The sequence below is a fragment of the Falco rusticolus genome, chromosome 4 (assembly GCF_015220075.1).
Source record: "Falco rusticolus isolate bFalRus1 chromosome 4, bFalRus1.pri, whole genome shotgun sequence".
In the NCBI taxonomy this organism is placed as follows: Eukaryota; Metazoa; Chordata; class Aves; order Falconiformes; family Falconidae; genus Falco; species Falco rusticolus.
In genome coordinates, this window is record NC_051190.1 from 2,914,962 (window position 1) to 2,939,312 (window position 24,351).

The following is a 24,351-nucleotide window of genomic DNA, read 5'->3' on the forward strand; positions in this document are numbered from 1 at the left end:
AAAGGAGGCTGAGCATGAAACTGCTGCAAAAGCAAAGCTAAGTGTTATTGATTAGGTAGCGGGTAAGCATAAGCTGGTAGCACAGTTGTTCTTCAAGTAACATTGGAACAGGCACAAACATGAAAAACCCTTCATCTCTTGCAGAACCACTTCCCAGTTAAAGCTTCTCAGCACTGTTCCGGCACTGTCCGACACCAGCAGAGAGATGGTTCTTGCACAGGATTGCTCTGACCGCCTGCAGGGCCAAATGCCTGATAAAGGACGACTTACACAAGACCCAAGCATACATTCTTTAAGAAATTGTTTTTATGGTAACTACAATGGGACAGTTACCACTTTACTCAAGAGCAAAAAGATTGTCTTAGTAGCATCAAGGAAGTACTTCATGACTTTGACCCCTCACTTGGCAGAGGTGCACTTTTCGGCAAAGGAGATCATTCTGCCGGACTGAGTGCGTGAGTGAACGCATGAAAATACATTTCCCCGTATTTTGCTGTTGCTTCATGCGGTGCCGGGGGGAGACAATACACAATGGGGTGACAGTGGTGCAAAGTTTACGATACTCTCGTTACACAGTTACAATACAGTTAAAAGTGTGTAAGTATGCTGTCTGCAAAAACATAATTGCATGAATTCTTTACAACTTGCGTAAGATACAACAAACGATTCCTTCCGAGTTTACATGGAGCTTTCTGCAACACTTGTCAAAACATTTTAAAAAGTGAAGGGAGAATAAATGCGATTTAAAAGAAAGGAGTGCTGCTAAGTTGGTTGCTTTCCTTTGCAAAAAATCCCACCCCGTGTGTATGTTTAATATAGAGCAGATAGACTGGACATAGGTCCAGTCACCAAAAAAAACCCTTTAGGTAAGCTATGCAGTAACGTCTTCCACATCTGACATTTCTCAGGTCTTGAACTAGTTTTGTAAGACGGCGCCGCTGGAAGAAACTTTTACCAAGCTGCGTAAGAGCACCCACTCTTTGCCAGCGCAAGCGCACGGCCCTGCAGCCAGGACAAGCGCGGGGTGACCCCGACCCAGGGTCCCATCCCCGCTCCTCCGCAGGACCCCGGTGTTCCCGGGGTAACTCCTCGCGTCCCCTCGCAGGGCAGCTGCCCCGCTGCCGACGGAGCATCTCTGCTCCTCGGGCACCAGCGTCCCCAGAGCACAGGCGTTCCCGGCGCTCCCGGCCGCCACGGCAGCCGCCTTCGGGGGTGGCGGGCGGCGGCCCCGGCGGCGCCCCCGGCTCGGCGGAGCTCCCGAGACCCCGGCGGAGCTCCCGCCCCCCCGTCGCGGGGGTTCGCGGGCTGCAGCCGGGCCGCCGGCGGCACTTGAAGCGGGAAGGGGAGACGCCGCCGCGGGCGGAGCAGCAGCGCCCGGTGCCGGCCCCGGCCGCCCGGCCCCGCGGAGCGGCGCAGGCAGAGCCGAGCGCTCCCCCCGGCGGCGCGGGCCCGCAGACGGGCGAAACTCGGCCGGGAGCAGCCGCCGGCAGCGCACCGGCGGGGCGGGGCGCCCCCAGCCCACCCCACCCCCGGCCCGGCCCAGCCCGGCCCAGCCCGGGGGCGCGGGCACCGGCCGGGGAACGGGGAGGCAGCGGCGCGGCTGCCGCCACCCGTGCGAGCCCTGCGCCGCCCGCCGCCGCCGGTCGCCGCTCGCCTCCTCGCGTTGCCGGTGAGTGCGCGGGGCCCGCGGGCGGGGGCAGCCGGGCCGGGGCGGGGGGCGGCGGCGCGGGGCGCGGCGGGGCGGGCGGCGGGACCAGCGGCCGGGAGCAAGGGCACCGCCGAGCTTGCGGCGCCCCCGCTGGGCTGGGGCTGCGGGCCTGGCGGAGGCGGCTGCTCCGCGCCGTGCTCCGCAGCGCCGTGCCCCGCAGCGCTGCCCCGCACTCCGCACGGCGCGGGGCGAGCGGCTCCGTACAGGCGGGCGCCAGGCTGGTCACCGCCCGACACGCCGAGGGGGCTGCGGCGTTCCCGAGGGAAGGGGCAGCAGGACACGAGGAGCTGCGCCAGCCTCCCCGGCGGCCGGCCGCGCACCCGAGCGCGCAGGGCGCGGAGCTGGCGGGGCACCGCGCGTGAGGATGCTGTGCGGGTGAGGGGAAGGAGGAGAAGAACCCACCGTCCCCATTACACCTGGCGGTGACTCTGGCTGCCTGAATATCGAAGGTCAGGGTGAGAAGGCCATCGTACGATTGCCGGTGGGGGGAAATCGTGGCTGCGTTAATTTCCACACGGGTCCTGTGGCATTTCCCGAATGCAGAGAAGTCCATCCCACCCTGAGGAGGGACAGCGGGAACGGGGGGTATAGTAGGGACATCACCTGCCCTAAAGCTACCGCTGGGCAATGCTTCGTGTAGCCTCTCCAGCCTTTCCTTTGCAGACACTGCGCAGGAATGATGGAGAGGAATCAGACTTCTTGGATAAGCTGCTTCTAAACTGTTTACTTGCAAGATGCCAGGCTCTCTAGCTGTAAGACCTTGTGCTCCAGCAGTTAATCCTAGCCATTCGTTTAATTCAACAAGCAACATTAAAACTGCCTGGAGAAAGTTAAGACATTGTTTTAGTTATATATTTATATAAATATATAAAAGGAAGAGTTCAGACACTCAATGGGTAATTGCTAAAATATGAAGGAGCTCATCATATTACTACAGTCAGGTTACCAGACATTTGAAGAGACTGACAACTCGATATATATTCCAAATTAGAGCAAAAAAATAATTTAGTACATTAACATATCTAAATGAGCTGAAACCAAACCTTTTAAGTAACAGGGCTTACTTTTGTTAACATACAAAGGGACAGTAAGTCCACACACCCACTGGGATTTCTAAATTTGTGCATCTTTGTGATGAAGTCTTTTGTATAGCTTAAAAGCACCAAAAGTTCACTTGGGCTGAAATTCAAGTTCATTTTGGTAGATTGCCAAAGAAGTTTCATATTGATCAGCACTTCAGTAGCTCTGGGGCTTGGGAGGGAAGATTCACAGTAAATGTCTGATTTTCTTGAAGCCTAAAGGGTTCAATCTGTTTCATAAAATGTTAAAGACACTGCTCTGTAGTCTTGTTTGGGTAATAGATCCTAATAAGTATTAGGAACACATTTCCTATTATGAATTGTAATATTAGTATGATCATGAGTTGGTTTGTGCTTACCTTGACCAGACACTAACTCTGGAGCAAGGCGAGTTCTAAGATATTTTTCCTTCTTTTGAAGAATAGCAACATTAGATTCTTCGATACATATACAAAGAGCTAGACAAAAGAAAACAACTTGAAGGATATGAATCTGAACTTGAGAAATCCATCTTTGTTGAAGCTGAATTATTTTTGTTCTAAAATAATATCCACATCTAGCATTTCTTCAGAATTCAGAGAAATTATTCATAGATAGGTTCATCAGTCTTTTTTTCCCCACTTTTTTGTTACACTGTTACCTGTAACAAGTGGTTAACTTTTATCAGACAATGAAGCTTTGTTTATCCATGCCCAGTTATTTCTACTGGAAACCATGAAACTGCATAGGAGGTATAGTATTGGGGTATGCAACCTCAACATTTAAAGGACTAACAGCTCGCATTTACATACATGATTTTTTGTTTAGTGATTCTCCAGTAGCGACTCACCAGGTCACTTGGAAAGAAACAGACAAATCTCGATATCTAAATGGCTGGTTGAGCTACATTTTAAAAAGGTAACTATTTCTGACGTAGAAAGACTAAAACCAGCTTATTCTACAGTTCATCAAGGGTTGGAGTAAGTAGTAACACAAGGCAGAATCCAAAAACCTCTAAAGATTTTTTGCTGTCCCTGTATGAAAGATTTCCTGGTTTAGTGAAGTTGGATTAAAGGATTCCAAGAACAGAACAGATCCCCAGCGAAAAGGCACCACTGCAGCTACTCCGTTTTAAAGGCACCAAAACACAGAAAAATTCCCCTCATTTATAAGAGATTTTAAGCTTGTGGTTTTGTTTACTGCATCAAAGCACAAAGGAGTTTTCATCTACTACAGCAGTTATTAAATAGGCCTAACACCTACAGCAAAAGTCTCTTTTTACAGCTAGCTAATGGAGTAGGGAAGGGAAGGTTTCTCCAGCACTGTGCTACTTAATGACAATAACACTTAAATACTGGTTTGTTAAGAGATCACACTGATAATGAACTACATGATGCTGATGATATTTAGGCTAGCAGGGAAAATTAATACCCTATCTGGAAGCTTTAGGGTTCTAGTCATGGTGGGTTTCCCCCCAGTTTCTGGGAAAAAAATAATCCATATATGGGAAATACCACCACAGGAACATTTATGTATTTTTGTCATGGAAAAACTGACATTTAGTACAACTCAAAACAGAAAGTTGAGTCACTGGAAGAAGAGTTTAATAGAAGGTCTGGGTTTAGATTTTGAAGGCCAGAACATTCTTTGTAATTTATCCATTTTCTGTTAGCTCTTTTGGGTTTAGTGCTTGTGAAATATAGGCCCAGCATTAAAAAGAGTTGTGCAAAAATGCCAGCCAGAGGGGAAAAAAGGATATATCTGTCCACTGATAATTTCAGGTTAAGACACAGATGTAAAAAATACTACATTTCTTCGGGAAAAAAAGAAATTGTACATACATATCATATACAACAGTATCTAGAAAATAGTTTAATTAAGTTGGAATTATATTGCTGAGCACAGGTATACATCGTCAACAACTTAAACTTCTAAAGGTTCAGTATTAGTATATGAAAATGAAGGTCGCTCATCAGAAGATGGCAGCATTAGACAGGACACACCCAGGCATCCCACAGGTTTCCAAGTCTCCCTCATGCATTCAACACGTGAAAGATGCTGAAGCTACACTTACAGACTGTCCTGATGTAGGAGATGCTACTGGAAGTTAAAACATGGTATTTGAGATCTCTTTCCTACAAATACTGACTCTACTAAGGACAGCGAATGTAAAAATGCCCTCTGCTCCGGGTCGGTATTCCTCAGCATGGTTTAGAGCTGTCAGTGATACACATTCATTAACAACAATCTTAAAAAAAAAACCCCAAACATCAACTTTCAAATGGCTAAGACTACATAATTTTGCTGAAAATTCTCGAGATGGGCTTCATTTTAAACTGTAATACATCAAAGTTCAGCTGCTTTCTTAGGATGTAGATTCCGGTAATAATCTAGCTGCGTATAGCCACGTATTGACTGCTTCCAGATTAGATGAGATTTTTAGGCTGCTTGTTGCATATTTGTTCATGTACTTTATTCACTGAGTCAAAGGACATGGCTCTACTACGATCCATGTACTAGAAGAAATTCAAGTTGATTCTAACATTAAATGTAACTTGGTCGCTTTCAGTTTTGTATGATTCTCCTGCAATTCACTATTCCATTTATGGGATCCCCCGTAAAAGAAAACCTTCTTTCCAGTTAAGCAGCTACAGTTTCCATGTGTTTGTTTTCCCCTTTTCTAAACTGCAAAATGTTCCTAAACAAATGCACCGAACCTACTGCCTTCACTGGTTCTGCTGACAAGCAACGAGCCTGCAACTGTATTCCTGTAAATTAAGGCTCTCCAGGTTATGAACCACATCCTGACAATTTTTTCTTCTTAAATAATAAGTAGTGTTTCCCTAGCCAAGTTTCTGTCAGTAGTTGAATGCCAGAGAATATTTAATATTTTTTCCTGATACTATTCCTGTAGCTTTCATATTAATCATACAGGCCAGCTATTACGTTCCATTCCCCGCAAAAGAAAGGGCAGAGGGACGACCAGGAAAAACCTGGGGAAGCTCAGGGAAGCTGAAGCAAAGGACTGCAAAAGGAGAACCTTACAGCTTTGGCACGAAGCAGGATGTATTGAAATGCACAGGAAAATGCACTTTCTTCTATTCTTCCTTCGCTTTCCATGCCTGATTTCAACTATTGATCTGTGTCTCCAGGAGTTACAAATCACTGTTGAATATGCGTCAGTATTGGAACAATGAAAATTCAAAGCAGCAGAATGTGGTTTGGAGTATAAACAAACGCCAGTGTTCGAGATCTCAAAGACATAGGTGCTCTGTCCTTAGTTATGCATGGAAAAATAATGCTCTTGAGTCAATTCTCAGCCTAAAAAGTAACGTTAAGAACCCAGAACAATGCCATGAACCGGTAGATACTGTGGAAGCCTGCAGATTTCCGTGCTTCACTTCAGCTTTCAACACTATTTTTGAGTTCTAAAGAGAGGAAACAGAAAAGAGATGATGTGCAGTGGAATCAGTACCATAAATACACCAGCAAAAAACAATTTTGAAAGGACTTAAGCATAAACAGCATGTGAAATCTGACAGTATTAATGGTAAACTGTTTATAGCAAAGAGCATAGCCAGAGTAAAATTGCATGCCACAAATGGTAACTGTTCTTTAAAGAAGGAAACATAAGCACTGTCTTTCCCCTTCACCACTACTCGCTAGCCTTTGACTAGTCGTAGGTGGTTCAGGAGAATGTTTCAGCTCCTAACCACTCTACACCAAATCCAACTTCACAGGACTCCATTTGGTTTTGGTGTTTAGCTTCCTGCTTGGAGTAAAGTATTACTTAGCATTAAACTGTATGTTAAACTGTATGCTCATCTATGCAAATTAATCAGGACATGCATGCTCATACAATTAAGTGCTACTATTGCCAGTATTTTCCATTCACACAAGGATTTCTCTACACAGGAAAGCATTTTAGATGCACATTAAGCTTCACTTCTTGGGTATATACCTTACATAGTACAGGAAACTTTTTTGAACAAATATTTGATATTTTTCTGTATATTGCATATTATTATGTGAACACTTCCTTAGACTAACACGTTTGTATTTTGGATTCAATTTCCATTTTTGACAGATGGCCACAGCTCCAAGAATATGGCTTCCGATCATCATTTTTTTAAGTTAAATGGGGGGGGGGGGGGGGTTGTATACTGTAAACAATACCTAGCCTATACTTCTGGGTTCACACATACTTGGCATCATATAGGAACCATATGGTAAAAGTTGTATTTGTTGTCATCTGGGGAGATCAAATAATTAACTTCATAAAAAAAAAAAAGTGCAGAACACATACACAGGAACACACAAGAAATAACAAAACCAGAGCAAAGTTTTCCCTAGGACCGACTCCCCTGCACAAGGAAAAGAGCTTTGATGGCACTCTGGTTATGCTAATGAGAGTAAGAACCTTCACAGGAATGTTTCTGCAATTAGTCTTTGCTCAGGAACTGGCCCTTACAGTGTGAGTCTAAGTTTTGAAACCAACCTCTCGTGTTTGTGAGTGCCCAAGAACAGAAACATAAGACTTGATGGAAGGATGCAAAGTGAGTATCAGCTGAAGCCAAATAACTGGGATGAATTAGATTTGTTTCAAAATACTCCTTTTACAAGGTGCTTCTCCATGTAGATAAGGCATAAGCAAGTAGTAAATCATGCTTTTCATGCCAAATGGTTTCAAATCAGTATCTCCATATAGGCACAACTGAAGTAATGAACATTTCAAACTTCCAGTTGCTTGACAGTGAAGCTGTACTTGTACCATGAAGTCACATTCTTCCAAATTTTACAGAAATAATATGCTTTTGACAGGTTATAATAGTTTGTCTAGTTCCCCTGAAGTGATGTGCATTCATAACAGCATATAATTTAACTTCTCAATTAAGCTGGAAAGTGACTGACCACTCTGACATGCCACAGAAGCACACTAGTTAACTCTGGGACTAACTCAGTTCCATGTAGCAGCACAACACGCTGTTTAAAACTGGAAAGAGTGTAAGGTCAGCAAAGGTACACTATTGCAGTATTAGAAACATAACTGGCTACGCAGTTGGTTTGGTTTTGGGTTTTTTTCTTTTCTAATGGCAAAATTTTATATTAATGATTTAACAATACTTTTAAATGACCTCTGAGAAATTTGTCAACGGTAAAATAAGCATGTTTGTTCTCACTGCACAAAATGAAAAGCTGTTTTCCTTCCCTGACCCCCCACAAGAAATTTAACAGTAGATAGACTTAGTAGTTACCCAAAGATATCAGACTGTAAAGCGAGAGGAAGATTAAAGATACGATCCAGTACAGTATTCTTAATGCAACGAAGAAAACAGTGCACGAGTCAGGGGGAGGTGGGTGAAAGGTCAGAACACCAGAGGCAGTTATTTCCGAAAGAGACAAGTCTTTTCAAAAGCAGCCACCGTACAGCACCTTAATCAAAACTTGAGCTCAGACACTGCTGTGGTGACTCAATTTCCTCACAGAGTTCAGTGCTTCTTGTAGAAAGCTAAGGACTCGGGATGCATGTGTGCAAATAGGAGGGACAGCATGACTGTATATAATGATTTGCATTATTCATGCTAAAACTTTGTTTCAGAAGGCTGCGGAGGTCTAAACTTTTTGCTGGCAGATAGCTAAAATTGTAGATGATTTCATTCCCACTAAAGCCAGGACCCTCAGCCAAATAAAAGCATAAAGACAATCAGAAAAATCTGTGCTGACAGCAGCGTGTAGCCTGCCAGTCTGATTGATGCATGTGGCTGTGATTCTATAAAAACTAAAACCTGAAAATATCAAGTACAATCAAGTCAAGCATCATGTACAAGCCCAAAGCTGAACTTTCACTGATGTTTTCAAATCTTTCAGCCTGTCCCATTTTCTTGCTCTTTGAGTTATGCTTCACTAAGAAAACCAGATGTAGTATTTCCTTGATTAAGTAAAAGCAGAAGTATTTACCTGCAATCCTGACAGTCTGTACCCTAAAATCCAGATATACAAATAAAAATTAGCAATAGCACAGTAGTATTACTGGACTGAAAAGAAACTACCCTTCTATAAGCAAGTTACAAATTCAGTATATCATACAGTTATAATGATAAATGCCTTTTTTCTCCTTGGAAGACTTCATAAAATTCCTTAAAAACTTCAAGTTCCCTTCACAACAGCCTCTGCATTCTGTCTTTTTGTTGTTCATAAGGTCTGCTTGCTAACTGTAGAACATCACCCTCCAGTTTAGAGGAATAAGGATAAATCTGATGTCACAGATCAGACCACACCTGTATAAAAGGGCAGAAGTGATGACCTTGCTCTAGTTCCTTTGCAATGCTGCATGAAGTGGTCCCCTACTCACTGCTCCAAGCGTTGGAGGACCATTCACAGTGTACTGCATGCTCAGAATAAATGGATAAATTAATTCAAGAAGACTTCAGTTCTAGTTTAAACTGAGTCATCGTGTGCATTCCTAGAGATGATTGAATGAATATGCCTTAGGAGTGTGGATGTAACAGCATTACTTCTTCTATTCTGCTTTGTTCTTGCTCTGAAACTACACAGCCTATTCACCGTTTCGTTTAGGCAAGTGACTGAACCAGGAGGGGACAAAGAAGTGCAGTAATTCTAGCATTGGACCGTTCACTCTCTTTGGAACTGAAAGTGTGTAGAAGGCTTCAGAAACAGCCAGCTTGTCTTTGCCCTCCCCAGGAACAGCACCTTTGCCAACCACCACCAGCACACTGAAGGCCTGCACCTTTTCCCAGGGCATCCCACTCCTGAAATGAGCATGCAGACCACCAGTCCAGCAACTCAGCAATTTTCTCTCTGCAGTCTGGTCTGTAAAGTAGATTTCAGCACATCTGCAATAGTGTCCATCTGCTACATTAGCTCTGGCCTCATTTTTCCCTAAGACAGCATTTCCATCAAGAATTACTGAAAATTCTCTGCCACCAAATGCATGCGGTACAAGTTCATGCAAAACTAGACAGCCAGACATCCGAATCCGTCAGTTAAGAGTTTCTTCACAGTCAGGCTGGGTTGTTTGTTCACATAGTAAAAGATTTATTTATAACTCTCACTGCCTTTAGAATAGGTAGCGGGGCGGGGGGGGGGGGGAAGGACGATTTAGGAGGTCTGGCAAAATTTGAATGTTCAGACACTAAAGCTTCAGATTATGTAATCTTTTCATTTCTGACTGCCTAGAAGAGATAACTCAAGCACAGATGGAATCCAGTTTTTCCTTTGATAGTGGCAGGCACTTTTCTGAGGAAAAAGAAAAAAAAACCAACTAGTTCTTAGACAGAGACAGGGGGTCATTTGAATGGAAACAGCAGGCAGGTTATCAAGTTTTTTCATTTACTATTGATCAAAAATTTTCCTTGAATGTCAGCAGGTGTTGCCTGGGGACTGTTTTCTTACAGAGAAATAAGCAAGTCTTTGAGAGAAAAATTAATCAAACCCCTAACGTGTTAATAATTTCAATACCTAAAGGATGATTTAATATGGTTTCTTAAGCACAACATAGCGAACAGAGGTCATCTGGAATCAAATCTTACCTTCTGCCTTGAACTTAGTCTGATGAACAAGAATTTTGTTCTAGCCTAGCCTTTTCTTATTGTGGCTGCAGTTTCTTTAAAACCTATCCACAAGAGAGATGCCAACATCTGTTTCTAGAAACTTACTCCCACTTAGTCAGGGCTAATAGGTTGCACCTGCACTAATGAGTCAGTAAGGCATCCACTTAGGATCTCCCAGTAGATTCTTGCTCCTTGGAAGAATTAGCACTGTGATACTATAACAAGCAAATAATGATTGCTGCTTTTCCTTGTAGAAAAAGCTGTTCACAGACAGTAAAAACTAAAGAAGGCATTTCACGGTGAGGTCAGGGTTTAGAAATGCTCAAGAGCTATCCAAGACCTCCATGGTCTTTTCCAACCAAATGATTCTATGATGCTATGGTCTTAGGGTGATTGTCTTCTTTAAAATCTATTCTGTATTAGTGAGCTTTGGCTCAGTTTAACGAGACTTAAACTGTCCAAACATTAAAACACATTTATTAAGTATTATTACAGTACCTCTGCTGAAAACTGAATTACAGATAAGGAATTAAATCAGTAGCTCCTGAACAAGGGTACATATACCACAACCAGTCTGCAGCCACTTTAAAATGGCGTGTGCCTCAATGAAGATCAAGAAGCTGCTATTGCGAATCACAGTGCTGTCATGATGCCCAACTGCTGATATTTGGTACCATCAATACCAATGATGATGGTAGGAAGTTTAAGAACAAAAAGCATAGGTTACAATCTTCTCTACAGCACGGTAGAGCTGATCAGTGAATTTCATAATACAGAGCAAGGCTTGTTATTTTCTAGTTACCTTCCGTTGGACAAAGTTGTATGGCAACATGTCCTAATTCTAGCAAAGAGTGGCAACTGCGTGGCAGTTCAGTGTAATCTTAGTGGGCAAGGATGTATGGCAAGTGGCATAAGGGCCAAAGCTCCAAATACAGGGTGGTATTAGAGGGCACTGATCAACAACATAACATTTCTGCAACTAAATGCAACCTCTCTGCATGCTGTTCTGGGTGCAGTCACCTTTGCTTCTTAGGAGGAGCTTACTGTTTTCTCTTGTACCGTTCTCTTGGCCTGTGTACAAGAGGGAGATGTAGGTCTTCTACAACTTTTTCCTTATTGAAAGAGCATGGACGCTGACTGGTGCAAGATGCACAAGAAATCATGCATTGGAAGCCTTCTTCAAGCCCTTAGAAGATTCAAGAAAGCCGTAACATTCTCTTTCCTGTACACACACGAGTGTGGGATTGCAGTATGTCTGCTATGCTATTGTCCTGGTTCTGGCTGGGATAGTTAATTTTCTTCCTAGTAGCTGGCACAGTGCTGTGTTCTGGATTTAGTATGAGAGTCATGTTGATAACACACTGATGGTTTAGTTGTTGCCAAGTAGTGCTTACTCAAAGCCAAAGACTTTTCCCAGGCTCTGGCAGCGAGCAGTGCCCCAGGAGCCGGGAGGGAGCAGAGCCAGGACAGCTGACCCGAACTAGCCACAGGGATATTCCATACCATAGAGCGTCATGCCCAGTATATATAAACTGGGGGAATTGGCCGGGAGGGGCTGATCTCTGCTTGAGGGTGGGATGGCCATCGGTCAGTGGGTGGTCAGCCATTGTATTGTGAATCACTTGGGGTTTGGGGATTTTTGTTTCTGTTTATTTCTTGGGTTTTGTTGTCTCCCTTTTAATTACTACTACTACTACCATTATTGTTGTTTACCATTATTATATAAATTATTTGCTTTATATCAATCGTTAAACTGTTCTTTTCTCTATATATGGATTTTACCTTCTTTCTGATTCTCCTTCCCATCCCACTGGGGGTGGGGGAGCAAGCAAGTGGCTGCGTGATACTTCCTTGCCACCTCGGGTTGAACCAGGACAGCTGCTAAATGCCTGTGATAACTTATTGCTAAGGAGATTTCTGCATGATCTGAAAGATCTCAGGAGGAAACCACAGCAGCTTATGGTGTTGTGTGCTAGGGAATGCAAAGAGACAGTTGCAAGCACTAGTTCATACAAAGGCAACATTGCATTTCTGCTCTATTCCAAGCATCTTGTGGCCAACTCAGTCCCTTGGTACAGCTTTTTAATGGATTCAGAGGTATGATTTGGCTTCAGAAAAAACTGGATAGGTAGGAAGTATGTGCTGGGTATACAAGTTTCATGCTGAAGGTATGGGCACCTGTCCAGGCCCGGAATGGTCAGGTCTGGGGAGATTCTTTGTGATTCCCAGAGTGAGATTAAGACACAAATGAGGTCAAATGCCATAAAGAAAAAAAAGTTTAATAGTACTCGCATAGAGGCAGGAAATAGAGAGAAAGAGAGGAAGAATAAAGAGAGGTGCAATAGCTACCACCGCATGGAGCTGGGGGTCCCATCAGCCCGGATCGACTTCATGTCAGGTGGGGAATTCCACTCGGTGCTGGTTGTCACGGTTCTTTTATAGATGTTCGAGAGTTGTTCACCCAAAAGTCTCTGCTCCTTCCAAGAGCTGTTTTGCATAGCCTCACCCCTCACTCAGCGGTGGTGCAAGCACCCATACCGTCTTACCAGAGAATTTTTCATCCTCTGGGGTCTGGGCGTACTTGCTGAGATGAGGGTACAAAACAGGAGATGTGTGGGTTTTGTGGTCAAGCAGATGCAGCGGTGTTTGGGTCAACGTCCATGGTCCGCCGAAGCCAGATATAGACAAGTTCTCTACAGGGCCTCTGAGTCGGTCTGCGGTCAGCCAGCAATGTTGAGACAGATAGCACCATTCTAAGAACGTCCTTCACACACCCTCTTCCAGTTACCTCCTATAGTGGCTTCTTTTTTCATCAACACTTATCATATTTTCTTTGGTGGGAGAATACTCACAAGTCAGGGTTGTAAAAGATCACACATGAAAAACAAACTGTTCAATAAGAAGAATGCAGCGGCACTGTAAAGCTTCAATATCCTAATCTAGCCTCAAGATCAACTCACTCTAGACTAGGGAAAATGGTTCTTGCAAGCCTGTTCCAGTGATTAATACTGTAGGCGTTTGTTACTGGGTATGGTCCCACTCCAGCCATGTTAGACCCTCTCATGTAAGTGGACATATTGCAATGGAAGATGTCAGACGGTGAAAGCCAGACTAAGATGCCTGCACTGCATTAAAGTTAAAAAAAAGGAAAAGATAATTAATGTCTAAACCAACATTGTTTGTCTAGGGTGTCTGAACAAATACAGACCCAAAGTCTAGACACAAAACCCCAGTATAGTAGTCAGGACTTTGGAGAGCAAGGGAGCTTTGGCTGGTTTCATATCTGACATTATTGTATGATTTTTAGCAGGTCACTTTGACCTATTCCTCCATTCCACTTTAAAATTTAATAGTACATGGCCAGCTGTCTATAAAGCAGAGAAGATAAAATCCATCAGGGACTATGAACTGCTCAAATGAATTGTGATGAAAATTACATTATCAAACAGAATTATTATAAATATGGAGAACCTGATAGTATGTGTATTTTTAAAAGAGAAAACGCATTACCCTGAGCTATTCTTGTTCTTAGCATTCTCAAATGATTTGCATCACCTGACATCATTCTTGGACTGTTATAGCCTGCATAAGCTCAGCATTTAATAAAATATATTTTAATAAAAGCGGAGCATGAGTTGAAAAGCTAGATCTTTATGCCTTCTTTGGAGCAGAAGTTCTCCAGATCAAATTCTGCTGTCTGCTTCCTGAATCCTACCCTATCTCACTGCAGCAGTGCTAAAGAGAAAGTTTGGGAAGCAGTCTACACCATTTACTATATCCTACTCTATGTTTTATTCCATATGCAGTTCATAAATAACCAAGGAGAGCTGTCTAATCAGATACTTTGCTGTTACTCTTTCTGTTGAAGACTCTATTAAAGTTGTCTTCTCGCCTTTATTTTGCCATAAATTTAAATTAAAATAGGTGGGGTTGAAGATCAGTCATTTCTTTATGAGGTCCCTGAAGCAATTAACATCAACTTCTTGACTTGACCATGCCCCATACACTTAACTCCAGCAGAGAGGTTCCAGTGTATAGCTGTGGGCAACCAGACAATGACAGGCTGGGATATGTTGGTTTAAGATCCATGGAGTTATTTCTATTCTCATTCTCAAACAGGAGATGCTTGAAGCCTCTGTGATCTTCTGACATCTTGACTAGCTGTCACTGAAGAGCTACACATGACAGAACCTGAAGGCTGTACAGAATACAGAACTGCAGAATACGGCTCTGGAGCTCATACCCCACAGTGTACGTATTTCCTCCACCTATGCATGCTACCGCTACCAAGCACGCATCTTCTCTCGTAACACCAGGCAGTTGTAAGTAAAGCTTAAGGAAGAAGCAATTTAGGGTCTTGTAAGAAAGCACACAAACATTTTAGCTTCAACCCTGACTACTGGAATACAAAAGAGATAAAGGTAGCATGAAATACTGAACTATTGAATTGCAATATGAAATACCTAATATTGAATAATCTATTGCATTGTATTGTTTTGACCATCTTTAGAGTAACAAGGATGAGAAATCCCACACATACCTCTCAGTGTTAGCTGTGGAAATACTTTGAGCTAGTATGTCTACAGTCTCAGTTTCCTTCCTCATTTCTTTAAGAAATTTACCAGAACATAAACTCAGTCAAACACTATAAGAGAGAACTGGTAGACAATACATATCACCCTCACAGATATTCTTCTTATGTATCCTGGAGACAAAATTGGTGAACTTATCATATGGTCCAAGACTTAAAATATTAATCATTTTTTGGACTTTAGATCCACTTATGAAGTTAGCAGTTGGGAAGAAGAAGATACCAAAGCCATGGAGAATTTCTAGATAATGGAGTAGCATATCTACTCAACTTTGAAAAGGTACTGTTCTTACCTCTGCATTCCCTCCCTTCCTTTCCCCTTTTATTGTCAATAGTTGAGTTACTATGCTTGTGTTAGAAAACGGAAGAAAAACCACGTTTTATAATTAAGGCCTATGATTTGATACATAACCTTTATGTTCACAAGTGCAGTATGTACCTATAGTTTCTCCCATGCAGGTCACATCACCGTAAAGCTACACACTATTGTGTCTGTACAAAGGGAATCTACCACTCTTTGATAACATCTGCAAAATAATATGTAGAAATGAATGTGACTAGAAAACAAGCCTAACTGGGCAAATGTGGCCCACTCTAAAATAGGTTTTGTATATGCCATGGTGAGTGTTTAGTAGGTTGCCTTCTTGTTTTTTAACTGCAGTGTATGCACTGGAATTCCTCAGCACTCTAAGCACTGGGATATAGAAGATTTTAAAGAGTTTTCATTCTGAAGGCTCTACACATAATTCATGCCAAAGTTCTAAGCAAGTAATAATAGCTAATTTATTAAAGATTAATTATAAAAAAAAATTCTAGTATAAAGGAAAGGTTTGCTATGTGTTTCAGTCTCAACTCCTCTTATTTCCAATTTACTTTCCGCTTTAATGCAGCAAACAGCAGCCGCAAGCGTGCAGGACTGACGTGGCTTCTCCAAGTTATTGGAGAACAGTTCTGGCATATGTTTCTTGGGCATCTGAATGACTAGCAGACTTCATCCTAAAAGACCCTGTGGCTTTGGGCAACCTGGTTGTGCAGCCTGGTCTAGTGGACGGTGTCCCTGCCTGTGGCAGGGGGCTTGGAACTAGGTGATCCTTGATGTCCCTTCCAACCCACCCCAGTCTATGATTCTATGACCCTATATTTATATTCATTTGAGAGGCTGCAAGATGCTTATTGATCCTGAAAACGCCTATTATTTTCCCGGAACTTTTATTGGTTTGTGTTTGAAATAAAATAGGGCTGCCATCTTTAAATGTCTGAAATCTGTGTAAGCCTAAATTGGGTAGGAAGAGTTTATTCATTAGCTATAGTTTGAACGAATGCCTACCAGTGAAAACATAGGCACTGGGTGCAACCTTAGGAGTTATTTGAGACTCTGTATCAACTAAAAGTGCATACAGCTGGAGTCTTTTTATTGTATGGAGTACCTTGTCACTTGACATCGTATGATACCATATTATTGGTGGGTAATTAAATCCAACTGCTGTATTCCCAAACTGTTAGATGTAGTTTGTAAATAATGACAGGTGTGTGTGGCGTCTGAAGGCACAGGCTCCAGTTGTGGTGCAACCAGAGACACTTTATTGTGCAGAGAAGCCCATATTTATATCTCTGAACCCGGATACAAATTCCAGCTGTATGTACTACCAGGCTCAGGGCAGAAAGCATTCATGCAGTTACATAGCTATAGATCAGTACAAGCATGCAGACACCTATTTGCTACTAGATAACCATGTTTATCTTTCTTACTCTCCTTTACAATACCCAGCTGTTCTCTCATGTCCTGCCAGATCAGACGTTCTCCATCCTCCTCTCACACATCTCTCTTCAGGCATTCTCTATCCTCCCCTCCCACAGGTGTGTTTAGAACTATTTAGTACAAAACATGTTAATTTGCTTTATATTAACACATTGTAAAGTGGTTTGCCAATATGTAGTTTATGTTATGGCTCCTGATCAGCTATTTAATGAGATATAACAAATTAAAAGTGAGGACTGAAATTTCTTCTCTAGATCCTGGGGTAAGAATTACATGAAGCCCCATAAAACACCTCTGTAAACAATTTTGGATTGGTTCATAGAGCTTGCTCCAGTACTTTCCATAGAACACAAACTACCCATATGCAAAATGTTGTAAAAATTCATGATTTAGGAAAGTCCTAAAATGGACAGTGCTAAGCTGAAGCACAGATTAGTTTTATTATTTTATTTTACTACTACAGTGATCAAACGTATTTCTGTTCTTTTCTATAGTTCTGGAAATAACAATCACAGAGCAAGCAAACACATTTTCATCCAGGAGTGTAAACCAAGACTGCATTTCCAAGGCCTGGACATCTCTGATTTTCATTCCGTGCTCTCATGCAAAACATGTCAAACACAACAGAGAACTCAACTAACCCTCACTCAGCTCTTCTAGGTGTGTTCCTGGGAAGCGTTTCACTGATCACTATTGTCATGAATATATTAGTACTATGTGCTGTGAAAACTGAAAAGAAGCTGCAAACAGTTGGCAATTTATACATTGTCAGCCTCTCTATTGCAGATCTTATAGTTGGTGCAGCTGTTATGCCCCTGAATATTGTTTATCTCCTAAGTCCTGTGTGGACTCTAGGCTTACCAGTCTGTCTGTTCTGGCTGTCAATGGATTATGTGGCCAGCACTGCATCCATTTTCAATCTCTTCATATTGTGCATTGACCGTTATCGTTCAGTTCAGCAACCGCTGAAATATCTCAAGTACAGAACAAAAATGAGAGCGTCACTAATGATTTTGGGGTGTTGGTTGCTCTCTTTCATGTGGATCATTCCAATCCTAGGATGGCATGTTTTTGCTAATAATGGGGAAAGGAAAGTAAAGGAAAACAAATGTGAAACTGAGTTCTCTAAAGTCACCTGGTTTAAAGTGGTGACAGCCATTTTCAATTTCTACCTACCCTCTGTCATGATGTTATGGTTCTACTATAAAATATTCAGAGCTGTTCGAAAACACTGTCAACACCGAGAGCTCAACAATGGATCGTATTGGTCTTCCTCAGGAAAAAAACCCATACCTCAGAGTAAGACGAAGAACAAGCAAAATATTTGCCTCCAAAAGCAAATCTTAGATGAGGACACTCCTCCCAAAGACAAGCAAAGCTCCCCTCAGCCCAAAAATATGGAGGCAGAGCTTCATTTCAGTGATTCTGATAAGTCTTCAAGGCCGTTTGTTAGCAAGAGTAATCAGCAAGTCCTTAAATGGAGCTGTTTTCCTCTCACCACTGCCCAGCCTGAGCCAGGCCTGGATAAAGGAAAGAAGTGCGTGTGTGTAACAGAAGAGAACGAAAATGAAGAAGAGCCTAGCTCACAAGACAGTGATTTAAGTGATGCATCAGACAGCCACACTTTCACAGAGGAGGTACCCTGCAGAGAGCACTCCAGTCCTAACCCTGAAAAAGCCTGCAGTCCCCAGGAAAAGACTGAGAACAGGGAGTTCAGAGGACTGACTTCCCTGAGGAAAACCTGGCAAAGTCTGCGCACCCATTCCAAAAGGCACGTTCAAGGACTGCATGGGAACAGGGAGAGGAAAGCGGCTATGCAGTTAGGGGTCATAATGGCAGCCTTTATGCTGTGCTGGATTCCCTATTTTGTATTATTTATGGTAATAGCTTTCCATGGCCATGAACAATTTTCAAAATTACACATGTTCACTATATGGCTTGGCTATGTGAACTCCACCTTAAATCCATTCCTATATCCTCTTTGTAACCAGAATTTCAAGAAGACATTCAAAAAGATCCTTCACATCCACTGATACGGGTCTGGGGGGGTGCGGGGTGTTGAGCTAAAAAGCAGCTTGAGAGTTCAACCAAATAAAAAGTTCCTGTTTCAAAGACAAACACCATGGGTAAAGTAGACAACTTCAGAAAACTGTAATTTATAAATAAGTGTTAGTAAAAAAGTGGGAAACATGGATTTAACAGCTTTGACAGATTTGAAGAAGAACTGATTCACATCAGGAATCTGAAAAACTCAGGGGGAATCTCAGAACTGTTACACTGTTGTACACATTTTACAATTTGAGATTACCTCTTTCATCATGTAGAACAAAACCTGGAGATACACATAGAGATCTTCAGTACTTATAAATTATTCAGCTACAGAAAAGGAAAAGAATAATGTTTCTGTGACTGGCCAAATATATTTTTTTCTTTCAACTTCATTAAACACAGGAACACATCACTTGTGCAGTGAGATCTGCAAGTGGAGGTACTTTACACAGTCAAAGAAAGAAGCTTCAACAGTTTGAATAGGATAGATATTTTTAAACAGCTGAAGCTTCTTTCTTTGACTGTGGCGTTATAGCTTCCCCTAAAAACAAACTTTTCTGAAATGTCAGTTATATCGTAACCTGCCATATCTCTTTGATGTCATGCTTGCTTCATTTATACCTGTACATGTTAACTTCACTGAAAAAAAACCGAAGTATTTTTTTCATAGAAATTTTGCTAAGATTTTCCATAATCAACAGATTATGACTATCTATTCAAGAAGGGCATGCTGCTGTTTCTAGACTTATGGAAAATGGTTGATGATAGATTGCACATATTTTCTTCTTCCTGGAAGCTGGCAAATAACATAAGCATGCAGTGCCAATATTAATCCATACATCCTTATCTTGTAGTAGGTAAAGTCTTGCTATTGTAATGAGACAAACTCATGAGCAACTCAAGCTTGCAAAACAAACAAAAATAAACATGAAGTATGTTTACCTTTTCTATCCTTTATATTTAATTGCATTTTATAAATCATGCAATAAATGCTGTAAAATATTTCAGGAGAAATGCACAACAATAGAGTACTCTCTGTTGGAAGGGGATCTCAGGAAGACATCTAAGTGCAACTTATAACTCAAAGCTGGGCTGGCTTTGACATCACATCATGTTGCTCAGGGCCTCGTCCACAGCTTGAATGACAAGCACCTGTGAAAACAGCTCCACCTGGAAAAGCTGTCAGGTGGTCTTGACAGAGAAGTTTACAGCTAAGATTACTGATTTAACTGTTTCTAAATACTAACAGTCAGAAACAGACATGCCCTGTTATACAAGAGGAATCAATTCCCTCTTCTTAAGTGCAGTCAGGTAAGGATTTGTTTCCAAAGAAAGAAAACATAAATCCTCAGCAAAAAAGTACACAGTGGCATATGCCACATAAGTAACTTAACAGGAAGCTTACAATTTCATAGAACAATTACACCAAAATAAAAAAATAGTACACAGATTGGGAGCAGGGAGGAGAATTGAGGCAGAGATCTCAGGCCCGATATTAGCTGAGTATCTCATGACTGCACACTGCCTTGTTTATGGCACACCAGTAAAGCATTCATTCCTATCCTTCTGCTTTGGAACCAAGAGAAACATTTAGAGCAAACACTGTAGAGTATGTTAGTTTTAAGCAGAAATCCCAGAACCAGATAACTTCAACAGCTAGTCACATTTGCGTGTAATGGTGAGTTTATCTAAGTCTTCTCCATACATTTTGGGAAGGATGATTAGAGAGGCATCCTGAAGGTTCAGTGTAAAAAGAACATCCTCCCATTCATTTTGTTGTGCTGATGAATTTACCACTTCCTGAATGCTTTCTTGCTTCTGAAATTGCTCAGTTAGCTTAACAACAAAGTTCTGATGGAACTGGAACTCCTTTAACTGAGTATTGTCAATATTTTGGTGGGATGACTTGAAGGGATGTTCTGAGTACTATCTTTATTACGTCAGAAGTGAAAAATGGTAGTTTAATGGTTAGAGGAGAAATTCTGAATTCTATGTTCTTAATTAATGATCCTGAGCTAGTTAGAGTCCCCCTGTGCCACGTGTGCCTATTTCACAAAGTGAATACGACAAGACTTACAGTAAGAATGCAACACTTTGGATAATGTTTGCATGATGCTCATAAATTTTGGATATAATACACTAACTAAATGCAATGTATTATTATCCTTTGTCAGTTTTATTTCTCTGAACTAAACACCTGAATGTCAACAGTTGCATTTAAAGTATTCAATAATAAATGAAGTCCTAATATATCTGCATTTTAATAAATTGGAAAACTGTTAAAGGAATAAACTTTAATTCAGTCTATTTCAATGTACTGTACAATGGTCAGATATCACTTGACTTTGGTTTCAAGTAGCATGCAGAAAAAACTGCAGTTAGGGAACTCAAATCTAGGAGAAAAAAGGCAAAATACATAGACAGAATATAGAAGCAGCAAAATTCATTCCAGAATTCAGACAACTTTTTCACTGCAGGAGCAGTATCTGCACAAGTATGGACTACAAAGGAGCATCTTTTGAAACACATGCTGTAATTCATTGGCCTTTCGCAAACAATTGCTCAGATTCACATCCATTATGATCTCTTTTCTATTGTGATATGCAACAGGAATTCTAGCCAAAATAGATGGTAATTTAGGCGATCTCTGAGGTAATAAAGCAGCACACTAAGTCAGCTACAGTTATTAGTGTACACTGCTTAAACATGCTCACCCAAGGGCTGCTTGGAGTTGTCAAGAAGTCTATCCTCTTGATCATGACAATTGCCTTTTCTGACTTTAAAATGTATTAATACATGAGACAGCAACTTAAACAAAATCATTGAAAATTGGCCTAAAAATAATGATAATTATAACAAAGAATACCTCTGGTACAATCAATGCACGTTCAAACACAGAACAACTAAACCTAGGCAAGTGAAGCTGCCTGAATATTTTTTATCTCCCCTTCATTTTTATCCATTATCTTAGTGTAGCTGTGTCAATAATAAAGACCAGGGAAGTTGTTACAGTGGGATTCTCTGATGTGATAGCTATAATAGATAATAAGAAAATGGGATACTGCCTATTTTAAACTTCCAACTAGCAAGATACTTAACAGGATTTATCAGTTTATTTTACCGAATAGGCAATTCAAATGGCTCTGGATGTAAGACAAGCAGAGCAAAGTGAATTAGGGTAAGGAATGGAGAAGCCTACTACCACATGGGGCCAAGCCTTAGTAGAATATTCCAGGTGTGGTTTCCTGTAAAAAATTCCAGTGTTTTCCAGTTAATAAACAAGGTCAGAGGACACACGGCTTTAAAAGAACATAAGAAATTTCTTGGAATTTCTTGGACTGAAGTTCTTCTTTGACTAAGGTGTGGCAAGAACAACGGACCTGCTTTGAAAAGGCAGAAAAATACATTCTCAAAAATTTTTCTGTGTCGATGGGGACATCTAGTGGGTAATGACAAGAATTCCGGCCTTCTGCGCCAAATCCTACATATCACGGAAGTTTATTAAAGGAAGGGTGCAATTAGCAAGTGGATCCTGCCATCTAGTACCTGTTTCTTTTGCCATATTATTTTCAGGAAATGTGGCACTCTAAAGGAAACAGTAGTGTAGGTGCACATTTTGGCTTCATTTCACCATCTAAAAGGACTCCATTCTCTGCGAGACTACTTTGTGATAGCATTATAAATGAAAATGACTGAAAGATTCACTGTAAAAATGTATTTCTAATCCTAAGATATTAATATAGAAGCACCATACACACCTCTAAATAGTTCTAGAGGAGGTCGTGAATTCTCCAGATCACTGTATCTTTCCACTGCTGTCAGGGATGCTAGAAGGCCAGCCTCCTGATAGCTGGGATGGCTTAAGTTCCTAAAGATGAGGTGTAAGAATACACTCGAAAGCTTTAGTGCGTACATTCTTCCCTCTACCAGCATGAGAATTAGTTGGCTTGAAAATGCCAAGTTAAGTTGAAATACTATGCATACATAGTCACTTTTGCTTATTCATTAGGTAAAATGACAGAATTACTAATTTTCATCTAATTATTTGTATATTGAAGAATTAGAAGATAAAAAAACAATTAATGTTAACAATGTGTGAGAAATAGCTCATAAAATAGTTTACACTTCTGACACCAAATTTCAAATTATCTTTGAAAATGATCCATACCTGACACCAAAATAAATAATTTCAACATAGTCATCTTACAGTCTAAAATGGAAACATAAAAAAATTAAATGTGAGATGTACACTCTATACATGCACAGACACAGGAGCACATATACCAGGCTACTACAAAATTGCCATTTGAGATCTCAAATAGTTAAAAAGTGTAAGAGTTCCAACTGAAAGAGATGCACATTTGTTTATAGTAATAGTTAAAAACATACTGACATCTGGTAAGTTTTAAAAAGTTTCCATTTTAAAAAATATTTGTATCCCTTATAATTTTTTTCTGTCTACCAAGATACCTTGTCTGGTATGTTTCAACAAAAATATGCCGTAAAAGAAATACACAGCACCCATTGCTATACATTGGCACTGTGTAACTAGAATGAATGCCTATTGTACAATTAAACTGAATGCCTTGAGTAATATCAAATGCGTTCTATTTTGATCAGACATAACTTGGTCTTCAAAAACAACAATCACACCTGGGAGCTGAACTCAAGTCTCCTAATTGGCAATCTAATTTCCTCCTCACTAGGTAACAAACTATCCCTCAACTCAGTTCTTTGAAGGTAACAGCTGTTTCCCTATATCACATCGAAGTACTCATAGGACAGGCACCCACCTATGCCAGGGAAGTTAGTGACAATGCTGGCAGAAGGCTATCAACATGGCAAGTTCAAGCTGATACCTTTTTCAGCGTATTTTGCAGTGTCACACTCTTGCAGCAGTAACAGACATACAGCAAAGGGCTAGATTACTTTTGACAGTATTTTTGTAAATAAATCAATATAATAGTTCTGCCAGGTTCTGCTTGTATTTTGTGGTCTCGCTCTCTGAGAATGTTGTAAAAAAATAATTTAAATTCCTAAATGGAAAGCACTATATAAACCTAAATAAATATTTTTTTATTCAAACTTGTAACAGAATCTAATCTGAACTAAATAGTTCTGAGAAGTTATCTTCTGCAAAACATGCTAAGACCATATTCCCTAGGAATGGAGGAGTTTGAATCTGCTTCAGTTTTATTTTCATCTCCAATTCCAGGATGATTTTCCCTTGCTGCAAGATTTTGCTTGGGGAAATTCAAAGTCCTACCTACAGAAATATGTGCCAAAAACACCCAGGAAATTTGTTCCTTGTTTTTAAAGAGTCTGTTTCATAAGTGATTACTATTCTCATGTGTATCACAGAGACTTCTATTTGCTCATAGGAAGATCTCAAAAGGCAAGTCATACCTGCAACAAGCAATTGACTTCAGCACAAATCTCAGATTAACTTGGTTATAGCCGCTTTCCTTAAGATCCTGGGCACAGAGATATCTTTGACTGAAGCTGCCTCTCCCTCTTATATTGTAAGACTTCGCTGCAGTGTGCTCATATGTTTACACCAGCAGTTTCATGTGTACATCTCAAGTTTATTTCCCAGCTCAGTTAGTCTGTATAAA

General features: G+C 41.1%; 1 protein-coding gene across 2 annotated transcripts; it reads left to right on the plus strand.

The window, feature by feature from the left end:
- The first annotated feature begins 1,568 nt into the window (after positions 1-1,568).
- HRH1 (histamine receptor H1) lies at positions 1,569-23,330 on the plus strand. 2 transcript variants are annotated; one of them, XM_037386388.1, is made up of 4 exons: positions 1,569-1,669; positions 14,457-14,588; positions 15,113-15,208; positions 17,182-23,330. In XM_037386388.1, the coding sequence occupies exon 4, from the start codon at positions 17,290-17,292 to the stop codon at positions 18,718-18,720; it is 1,431 nt and encodes a 476-aa protein (XP_037242285.1). In that variant the 5' UTR covers positions 1,569-1,669; positions 14,457-14,588; positions 15,113-15,208; positions 17,182-17,289; the 3' UTR covers positions 18,721-23,330. The 2 variants fall into 2 exon arrangements, with proteins under 2 accessions (XP_037242285.1, XP_037242286.1); XM_037386389.1 differs by lacking the exon at positions 1,569-1,669 and adding an exon at positions 1,950-2,157.
- Positions 23,331-24,351: the final 1,021 nt, after the last annotated feature.